The sequence below is a fragment of the Crocodylus porosus genome, unplaced genomic scaffold, assembly GCF_001723895.1.
Source record: "Crocodylus porosus isolate Cpor-Errol unplaced genomic scaffold, CroPor_comp1, whole genome shotgun sequence".
NCBI lineage: Eukaryota > Metazoa > Chordata > Crocodylia > Crocodylidae > Crocodylus > Crocodylus porosus.
The window spans coordinates 34,480,269-34,491,731 of record NW_017728886.1 but is presented as its reverse complement, the minus strand read 5'-3'; the positions used below and the strand labels follow the sequence as shown (position 1 = coordinate 34,491,731).

Below are 11,463 nucleotides of genomic sequence, written 5' to 3'. Positions count from 1 at the left end.
TGAGAAGGACCCATCTACTACCACCCTCTGGGTGCGGCCCTCCAGCCAGTTGGCGACCCATTTGACTGTGTGGGTGTCTACGCCACAGCCCCCCAGTTTCTTAATGAGAATGGGGTGAGAGACAGTGTCAAAAGCCTTCCGGAAGTCCAGGAAGATTATATCCACTGCAACCCCTGCGTCTAACGCTCTGGTGATCTGATCGTAAAAGGCCACCAGGTTGGTCTGACAGGACCTTTTCCTCCCTTCCCTACTCATAGAATCATAGAAACCCAGGGATGGAAGGGATTTAGGAGGTCATCTAATCCAGGCACTTGCTCAAAACAGGACCATCCCCAACTAGATCATCCCAGCCAAGGCTTTGTCTAGCCAGGTTTTAAAAACCTCCAAAGATGGAGAGTTTTACTACCCTCCTGGTGAGAGTTTTTCCTAATCACTCATCTAAACTTCCTTTGCTGCAACTTGAGACCACTGCTCCTTGTTTGGTCATCTGCAACCACTGAGAGCAGTCTAGCTCCATTGTCTTTGGTACCACCCTTCAGGTAGTTGATGGCTGCTATTAAACACCCCCGCCCCCTCAATCTTCTCTTCTTCAGACTAAGTAAACCCAGTTCCCTCAGCCTCTCCTCAGAAGTTGTGTGCCCCAGCTCCCTAACCATTTTCATTGCCCTCTGCTGGACTCTCCAGTTTGTCCACAATCTTTCTGTAGTGGGGGCCCCAAAACTGGACAGAGAACTTCAGATTGTGACTTCACCAGTGCTAAATAGAGAGGCAGAATCACTTCCCTTGATCTTCTGAAAACACTTCTACTAATGAAGCCCAGTATGCTGTTAGCCTCCTCGCAACAAAGGCATATTTTTGGCTCATATTCAGCTTAGTGGTCACTGTAACCTACAAGTCCTTTTCTGCAGAGCTTCTGCTTAGTCAGTCAGTCCCCAGTCTATAGTGATGCATGGGATTGTTCTGCCTTAAGTGCAGAACTTTGCACTTGTCTTTGTTGAACCTCATGAGATTTCTTTTGGCCCAATCGTCCAATTTGTCTAGGTTACTCTGAATCCTAGCCCTAACCTCCAGTATATCTACTACACGGCCCCCAACTTGGTGCCACCTGCAAACTTCCTGAGGGTTCACTTTATCCCATCTTCCAGGTTACTGATGAAAATATTGAACAAAACCAGTCCTAGGACCAACCTCTGGGGTACTCCATTTGATACCAGCTGCCAACTAGGCATCAAACCATTGACTTACTAACCTCTGAGCATGACAATCCAGTCATTTTTCTATCCACCTTGCAGTCCATTCTTCCAACCTGTACTTCTTAAGCATAAGCATGCGAGCTACAATGTTTTACCGAACTGTACCAGAAGCCCTGCTGAAGTCAAGGTATACCACATCCACTGGCCTCCTCGCATCCAGACCTAGTCAGTCAGCTCATGACAGATGGCAGTTAGGTTTGTATGGCATGACTTGACTCGCCCTTGCTGAATCCATGCTGACTGTCCCTAATCACCACCTTCTCCTCCAAGTGCTTAGAAAGTACTGACAGCCCTGGAGCTAGCAGAGGTGGGGCTGGGGAGAGAGTTGGTTCAGCAGCCTCCTCAAAGGCTGCTGAAATACTCCCTCCTGCTGGCCAAGAGGGTTGCTGCAGAGATGCTCAATCCCACCTGACCAAACAGGTGAACATCTGTTGGGTTGTAGCGGGGGGGAGGGGGGGACACTCTAGCTCATAGCACTTTGTATGACGTACCATGAGTTACAGCATGGTCCTTGCCATTTGTAGACACAAATGACCAGCACCTGTATGTGGTTCTGACCTCTGAGTTTTCATTTGTAGTATGCTTGTAGTGCTCAGTCTTTCAGCCGTATGGCCCAGATGAGTGGCATGGGACCAAACAACAGGCTGGATCCTTTGTGGGGTTAGTGCTTAGATTGGGCCCCATACACCTGGATCAGGACCTGCATTGCCCTGGCTTGGCCCCAGATGCCAAGACTTGGCAACACACTCTCAGGCCCAAGCTCTGCAGCAGGATTTGACCTCATGCTGTCCGATATACCAGTGGGGCCACACTGTCTGGCCCACTGGGCTCCCCACAGAACCAGAAATTTGGTAGCAGGGAAGTGGCAGTTAATGATGCCACCGCTTCCTTAATGCCAGATTTTCAATCCCATGGGGAGCCCAGAAGGCCAGATGACCTGGCTCCATAGGATGCATCTGGCCTTCTGGGTGGAGGTTGAGCACCCTTAGGCTGGGAGAACATGGGAGGAGTGATGTCCCATTGTCTTGTATTATTATTTATTGAACCAACTATATAGTTAGAAAAAGCTGCTAGACAAGATTTCAGTTTCTTTTTGTTCTACCTGAAAACGTGTCTAGCAGCTCTCCTAACTATATAGTTGGTCCAATAAAAGATAATACCAGGTACCTTCCTTGACACAAGATGACAGGTCCTGCTCAGATCAGGAGCAGCAGATGGATCAAGGAAGCGCAAACTAGTTTGGTGAGCTATTTATTAACCTGAACCCTCAGAGCAGTGATTATTAGCCAGTTATTTGTAGATCTTTAGAAGAGATTTATATACAGTAATCTGATGCCTTGTCAGAAAGAGCGTCTTGGGCTTAGGAGACCAAAGAAGACAGAATACCAATGTGAATAAAAGAAGCAAATAAACAGACCAGCAAAGCTAACACCATGGCATAACTGAGTGTCAAAGAAAGTTTATTCACTCACAGATAATCCCTGTTGGGATATATCTTTGAGTTTGGGGATTAGTAGAATGTAACGTTGCTCCTGGGAGTACTACTTTATGCTTGCTGCTAGTCCTGTGAAGTCAAGGAGCCTACAAGAATAGAAAATATAATATTGAGATTTTAATGCAGGCATTCAACCTATAATTTATCCTGTTTTGCCTCAGTATTGCACCTGGTGTTACGGATCTAAATCTTCTGCATTTCATTGACATGGTGGATAAACTAAGTTTTGACTTTACTTGAGGGTTATTTTGTTGTTTAAATGAAGTGGGGTTGTGGTGTTAATGTCGTTTACTTTTTAAGAATGGGGGATAGAAGGTTTTTATCTATATATTTTAATGCGAGTATTTCTTTAAATAGCTATATGTAGAAACTCTTTAAAATACAGGCTATTCATCCATGTCCTAATTACCAACTTAAAAATTTAGCCCTCCCACCTCTCTGATTTATTCAGGGCTTATTAAAAATAGGGATTATTGACTCGATCAATCCTGGTAGCTCTTGTGAAGCCATTATCTTCTATTGTGTAAATCCTCCTCAGTTCAGAGATTATTGATCTGAAAGACACTAACAGCTCCGTTGGGTCCATTACAGTCTAGTGTGTCAATGCAGCTGCCATGCAAGGGCAAAAAGTCCATCTGCTAACAATCTTTAAGGCACACTGCTAGAGGAAAAAAGTTACTGAACCTCACAGAGGAGATGCTCCTCTCAATTAAACAAGTAGGGAGGTTTTTTTCTAAACTCTATTTGCCTACTGTGCCCAAAGGCTTATAGACTGATACCATGAAGCAGCTAATTGTGCAGAGTAGGTTTTTGGCATTGTTAAAAATATAAAATATTCAGAGGTCTTGATTTTTCTTTGCAACCTTTAAAGCCAAGATACAAAAGCCTTAGAAATGTGGGTTTTATACTAAAAGTACATTGTGACAGTACATCCAGAAACAAGTCACATTACAAACTCAATTAGCTGGTGTAATATTATTCATTACACAGGCTTGAAAAAAATTCATTCATGGCAGACTTCAAGATGGAAATTTTTATTTGTAGATGACAAAAAATTTCACATTTCTACTCTCATGTTTCTTTTTTAACCCCAAACCAGAGGCACTGTTATAGAGGCAACTTAAAAAACTGTACAGATCTCATTTGTGCATCAGGCCAGAATAGAAAGCACTGTCAAGAGCAGGCAGTATCCTTTCACATGCTTTTTAAATTTCAAGTTTTCTAGGACAGCAGGATTTATACCTATATCCTTAGGAAATCACCTAAAAGAAAGATAGGATTATAGCAAGTGGCTCTTATAACAGCCAGCATCTATATTATGCAAAGCCTTTATGATAAATATCCAGAATGGCGAAAAAGGGCTGTCTGTCTTCCAGTGGAGAATAGGCTAGCATGACAATTCTGCTCTGAAAGGCAGCAGGTCCTTTGAATGGTTTTGTGATATACAGCAGTCTGGCTTTTCATTGAATTGGGTTGAATAGAGTAATTTCTAAATGTCTCCTAAACTAGACCATCTACATATCTACTGTTACAGATTGGCATCAGAGAGCATTTTAAGGCAAGATCAGCAGAACATGCTTGTCTAATCCTTGTGTCATCTTCCTAAATTTTCCAACTCAGGAACTTGTAGTTACAGTAAAGGGGGGGCATGGTGGTGCTGTCACAACTATTCCCTATATTTTTAATTAAGTAGGAGCACTTTTCATGTATAGCTAAGGCTTCATATAGACCCATTAACTAAATGTTTCTCTCAGGTGCCTGGATTATAGCACCTCCTGTTTTGGCATCAGTGTGGCCCTTGTGGACAGTCTGCCTGTATTTTTTATCCATCTGTTCCAGGAGACATATTCTTGCCTACAAAACCCAGTCTGCTCAGCCGGAACAATAGGATCAAGTTTTAATGTTGAACAATAACTCTGAAGTGTGTCAACTATTACTTTCAAGTTAATAGCATGGGTTCTCTAACATAGAATAGATTCTTAAATAACAATGTTAGTTTTTTCATTGCAGAAGGACGCAGTTAATTCACAGCAAAATGGGTAAGTTTATGCACTGACCCAGTGTAGCTGGGAATTCCATTTATTGGAAGGATATTGAAAGAATATGTCTGCACATTTTAAGAGCAGGACATTTTTATTTCTAGTCTTGAGACACATGACTTAATCTCTTCTGGTCACCACTATCTCCCAAAATCCACAGCAGGGGTGATCTGTGTTCCAAGTTTCCATGGGTTCACTGTTGTTTAAGACAGATTTCATTTATCTTGTTGAACAGATTCCTAATGTCAGTACCATCTGTTCCCTGTGTCATCACCCAAACTTCCTTCTCACAAATATGCAGTGTTCATTTGCATCACCTGGAGCAACTTCAAAGAACACAGAGTTCCCTTTTGACTTTGAACTGGACCCCAGTAATGTGCACCACCCCTCTAGCTTGTTAGTGAATTGAATGCAATAGATAAAAGGCACCAAATCTTAGTGTCCTTCTGCTGCATTCCCATATTCAGAAGACTTTTCACACTTCTAGAAAAGGGCAGGCAGGTGCCTTTTTCTTGGTTCCTCATTAAGGGTGTGATCCTGTGACGTACTTTGTCACTCTGGCACCAGTCCAGAAAAAAACCTCAAAAGTTAAGCGTAGAGCTGGATTGTGACTAGGGTGATCAGCATTTTGGAGGAACTAGCATCGGGAAAAATTAAGGAAAGCCAGGATGCGGAGTCAGTGTGGAATGGCTTTAGTGCTACCTTCATCTTACTGTCCCTCTTAGTTACCAATATTAGGACAGACCTTCTGACCGCCATAAACTTCCAGTTTTCCCAGATCAGCTATCTGCTCTTTAAACTTCCCTGTAGTCTAGGAAAATTCTGGCTCAAAACTGAATTACTAAGGATGGAATAGGACTCTTCTTTGGACTCTATCAATGTAGCTGTCCATGCTTTGCTATAGCAACAGGGCCAAATAGGAAAAGCAGATTTAAATAAAAGCTTTTGCAGTTCTACCTCTCTGGTGCCTTCAAAAAATCACTAATGAAATTCTGCCAATTTTTGGAAATGTGGTGGTTTTGTTAACATTCCCTGCTGATTTCTGGGCATTTGTTGTATTGCATTTTCTCCAGTGTATGCTACAGTATCTGGAGTTGTGAAGGGGGCATGTGACCATTCTTTTAAGTGCTTGCCATTGATTCTCTGTCTTTACTCTCTGTTGTTTCATATAGGTAGATAACTTGAATGGCCTTCTGTTTGTCTCATTATTCAGAGATGCCTAGCAGCATACTATCCGATTGAGCAGAATGGAATGGTGCCCATGTTAGCTTCTTTAGTTTCTAGTCTTGCTAGAAAGACACTTGTCTAAATCATGTTTGTGGTTGCCAGGACATGATATATCTGGAAACTGAATGACACTTGTAACTCTTTTCCCTTTTGTTAAATTACTTCAGGGTTCTGTCTTTTAAAATTTCCACAAAGCAGTAGAGCCATCCCTTATTTCCTTTCCCATTCTTAGGGGCTTCTGAGGAATAATGTGTGTTTAAAGTTCAGCTAAATTTGGGAAGAGAGATTAAGGGAAAAGATTGAGGGCGTGATTTTCCAAAATGCTGAACACTTTCTAGGGCCTAATGAAATCCTTGCACACTGCAGGTGCTCAGAAGCACAGCAAATCGGCAAAGCAAGCAAAACTCTGGCTTGCATCCATAGATGCTTCTCAAGCAAATCCCAGGATGTCGCCCTCCCACTGTACTCGGCATTGGTGAGGCTGCAGCTGGAGTACTGCATCCATTTCTGGGCTCTGCAATTTAAAAAGGATGTGGAGAAGCTTGAGAAAGTCCAGAGGGAGAGCCACATGCATGATTAGAGGGCAAGAAAACAGATCTTACAATGAGAGGCTGAGAGCTATGGGACTCTTCAGCCTGGAAAAGCTCAGGCTCAGGAGGGATCTGGTGGCTGCCTATAAGTATATAAGGGGTGTGCATCAGGATCTGGGGGAACGCCTGTTCACTAGAGCGCCCCATGGGATGACAAGGTCAAACAGTTACAAACTTCTCCAAGACCATTTCAGGCTGGACATAGGGAAAAACTTCTTTACAGTCTGAGTCTCCAGGGCCTGGGGCAGACTGCCACCAGAGGTGGTGCAAGCACCTAGTCTGGACTCCTTTAAGAGTCAATTGGACATTTATCTTGCTGGGATCCTGTGACCCCAGCTGACTTCCTGTCCCTGGGGCAGGGGGCTGGACTCCAAGATCTTCTGAGGTCCCCTCCAGCCCTAATGTCTATGAAATCTATTAAATCAATGTTAGCTTGTTTCTCACTCAGGGATGTAAATGTTTTTTTATCTGATTAGGAAACAGCAGTGTCTGTGAATCAATGAACCACACCCTGTTGCTCTTAGCTATGACCAGTTTAAAGATTGTGAATAGATACAAGTAGAAGTGGTCTTCAGGGACAGCAGAAAAAAATATTTGGTTATAAACCCCCCCAAAAAACAAGAGAAACAAAAAAACCATAAAGCACTAAGCCAAACTTCTCTTTTTCAGCAGCTTTGAATGGGTAAAAGTCTCTAAAAACAGGCATGTTTTGCCTCAGAAATTCAGATTGTGAATTTTGGTGGTGATCAGCCTTCCACTAAGCTGTATACCCTATGGCTGTATTTTTGTTTTACTAACAACCTTGTTAGTCTGTGTTCCTTAAAATAGGCTGGTCTGATGCAGCTCTTAATCAATCTATCCTGATAACTTGGTTAGTTGCAGTGAAAAACCAATATTGTTTGGCTTTATTTTCTTTTCACTAAAACCCTGCCAACATTTTATGTGAACAATTTTACATACATGTGCATTATCATTTTACTTAATGATATAATTTTACTTGATTTTACTCCTCTGTACATGTGATATTATTCACTGTGTACTAGCTTTTGGCAGGAACCAGTTTTCAGTTCAGTAAAACTTGTTTGTTTGGTTTGGAGTTTCATGCTTGTCTCTCTGGATCAAGAATGAACTAAAGGGACTGTCTGATGGCCAAAATATTTCAGGAATTGATCTGAAATGAAAACATAAAGCTTGGAAATGGATCCTGTGAAATGAGTCCAACAATGCTTGGATTACACAATAGTAGAATTAGCCTTCAATGATGCCAGGAATAATACACAAAAAGGACATCACTATTCCATTGAGCTAGTTTGCAAAATGTCAATTAAAAGGCAAAACTTTGTAGTTAAAAAATAAAAGCTTTTTCTCCTTTCTTTTTAAATTGGAGCTGCTAAACTAAGCTCCACTTTGCAGTTAAAATGAAATGGTTTAATCCTACACCACATAAAAGGAAAATGTCAGCAATTAAGTCAGACGAAAAAGCTTTGTTAGTGAAGGAATGCATGGCTGGAACTTGCCCTCAAAAGCTTTACAAGAAAAACAGTCATTTATTTAGGCCATCTCTTCATAGAACACAAAAGAAATAAACTGATAATGGATTGGCACTTCAGGGGAACCAAAGGCTTTTAATAAAAAATTCTTGGACCACCCTCCTCCTCCTAAATATCAAACTGTTCAGATGTAACCTTCCAGTAACCTTACTGGCGTGCACTACCGTGTGATTCACTAGGATGCCCCTTTTCTTTTTGTTTTAGGCTCCTGCTCACATGGCTATTGGGAATGTCAGAATGGCAAGTGTTACAGACCAGAACAAAGCTGTGATTTTGCAGATGACTGTGGGGATAATACCGACGAGAATGAATGCGGTACTTCCTGCACTTTTGAAAGAGGCAGATGTGGTTGGCAAAATTCCCTAAGTGACAACTTTGACTGGACTCTGGGAGACGGCTCGTCTCAAAGTCTTAGACCTCCCAAGGATCACACACTTGGAAATAAAAATGGTACGTTGTTGATTCACACACAAGGATATAATCACATTCACAAAACTTCTCATGTCTTCCCATGATACAGCAGGAGGGCTCTAAATATCTAATTAAGGTGACATTATTAATAAGTGAAACATTTAACTGGGTACTAGGATCTTATATTAATTACTGTTCAACAGTGATTTTTCAGTCATAAAAGTTTGATTCCTAGTTGCCTTTTTTTCTAAATAGTACAACATGTAATGAACAAGACAATTGGTTACTTGTCAAGAGAGACATCTGATACAGCCACAGACAATAAGGGTACAAGATCTATTAGGATCCATTCCAGCAGACTTTGAGATGATTTCTAGTAAGCATCTGGTGAAGTCTGAAGTATCACATAGTCTGAAGCTTGTTTTAAAAAAAAATGTTCTACAGTCTATCTCTGATACTCAGAAAAAACAGAACAATTTAAATGATTTCCAGCAGTTTTTCTTTTCAACTATATGACTAAAACATACCTTTTACAAAAATGAAAGCCAGAATCATGCAGAACCTTAATTTAGCATAGTGGCATAATCAACAGTCTGGGTGTTTGACAACCATGGGATAGGGTTGGTCTCAATCATTCAGATCTCTGATTTTTTTCCCCTTTGGGTCCATAATTTCTGTTGCACCAAAAAAACTCAAATCAGTTTATAGTAGCCCATATCTGTTTGTTTATAGCAGGAGAGCATGGGCAGTCTAAAGGTGCCTGTGCTTTCCACCTGCCTGAGGCATCAGCTCTGTGACTTTGGTTTTATTAAATGACACTGCTAATGCAGTGAGGTGGACTTTTTCAAAATTATAGTAAGGCACTCATTGATACCCAGCTGGAGCAAAATGCCCTGGTGCCTAGAAAAATATTTTTCTATCTAACTACTAAATTGTACCTTAGCAGTACATCCTAGAGAGAGATGAGCTGGATGTTTCAGGAAATAAGTGACCCAAGTGATTTGCTAGGACCGAGTCCCAACTACAAAGGTCAGTCATTTTACAAAAGTAGCCTGGAGTGGGCTACAGCTCTCACCATTTTCCATAAAACTTTCTTCCTCTGTCCCAGAGCATCCAGGTTGCTTTTCTTTTCCTGTATCTTTCAGCATTTTAAGTTCACTCCTGTATTTGAAATGTACAGTGCTGGAGCTTGGAATTCAAATCTTTCACTCCTCACAGAAGCCAAGAGTTTGAATTTAGCAGCTGCCAGAGGGAATCGCTAGGATATATTATGTGAAGATGGGCTTTGGAAGGAGGATGGTTGAATCTTAAAAGGCCAGAGTTTATTTACAATTGTGTACACAGGAGAACTTAGGAGCCTGTGGCAACTTGATAAGCAATAGTCCTGTGTGTGGAATAGGCAGGGATAAATAAACATTGAAGCTTATTTGTACACTTATTGCCAAATTTAGAGAGTCTAGGCTGTTTACATTTAATGGTGTCAAAAATAAGAAACAGTGCAAGAGAAATACAGGGGACAGAAAACATGCTGCACACTTTTTTGGCTTTTAAAAAGCTCAGTTCTGGTTTAAATGCAGGGTTTTAAAAAATATTGTTTGGTTCTGTGGTCGTTGTGTCTCCTTGACATTCATGTCAAATTTTCTTGGCATACAAATAAAAAGACTCTTGTTCAAATTGCTAACCCTGCAAATTCACCCTAGAATCTGAAAGGTAGGCTCTATTTTTCTTAATTCATACATCATCAGTAATAAAAATAGTGAAAAACATAGGACACGTTTTGCCCTTGATTACACCTCAGTAGTTACTCTGTAGCCTTGAAATTATCATGTGCTTATTTACATTTGAGACTGTTAAATATATAAGTGAGAACAGAATTTGGCTTTATAATCTGCATTTACATCATTTAATTGTGTTGATAATGGGTAAGCTAGAGTAGTATTCAGCTCAATCTGTTATAGCTTCATTGGCTGGTATTATAACTGCAGTATTCAGAAACCACTCAATCCCAGATCCACAGAGAGATTTAGGTAGAATTCCAATGCCTTAGTTCCAATTTGCAATCCTCCAAACAACAATTTATAGTACCACCTAACTCTGGAGGCCCCTAAACTCTGTTGGTTTTTTCAGTTTTCAACATTAAGGTTCTCTAGGTATTTAAGGTGTTAGGCTTCCATGCATGTGAATGACAGATGAAGCCTATTTCCCACTTAAACATCATCAGGATTAACACACTCTGTGTGCTTCTCCCTACATCCCCTGGGGGGCTCAATCTGGCAGGTATTCTTATAGCATAGGTAGCTTGTCAGGCTCAGCAGAAAATGAAGAAGTGACTACAGCTTTCTACTAAAACCTGGGTGAAGGTTTTGGTGCTGCTGTCATCTCCTTTGTATACAACACTGTAGTGATTAGAACACTTGTTTAGGATGTAGGGTTAAATACTTACATCTGCATAAAAGGATTGAAAACTATATCTTGAATCCCCAACGACTAAGGTGGAAGGTGAACATGGGTCTAACCACTTATGGGTGTGTCGATGAGCACGCACATGCCTCTTGCACCATCTCAAACCTCTTTGAGATGGGGCAAGAGGCACGTGTGGGAATGAAAAAATGTTCCCCATGCTGCAAGTTTGCAGCATGGGGAAAAAAATTAGACCTCTGGATATCCAGGGGTCTAAAAATCCAAAGTTTAAAAAAGTGGGGCAGAGCACGGTCCTGGACCATGCCCTGAGGAAACTGGAGGCTGGGTCCTCCACAGAGATGCTCTGGCTGCCAAATCATCTCGATGGTTGGCCCCTTGCCCTGGTGCTGAAGCAGCTGCTTCAGCACCAGGGCTCCGGTCCCAAAGGTAAGGGGTTGAGGGGGGGAGGGGACTATGAGGAGGACCCCGCTGGCCCCG

The 11,463-nt window shown here is 41.6% G+C and overlaps 1 protein-coding gene across 1 annotated transcript in view; it reads left to right on the top strand.

Annotated features, from left to right (window-relative positions):
* MALRD1 (MAM and LDL receptor class A domain containing 1) overlaps positions 1-11,463 on the top strand; it is a 433,259-nt gene that overhangs the window by 195,115 nt on the left and 226,681 nt on the right. Inside the window, exon 19 of the mRNA XM_019529906.1 lies at positions 8,359-8,604. Coding sequence (XP_019385451.1) covers positions 8,359-8,604 — 246 coding nt within the window. The remainder of the gene's footprint in view (positions 1-8,358; positions 8,605-11,463) is intronic.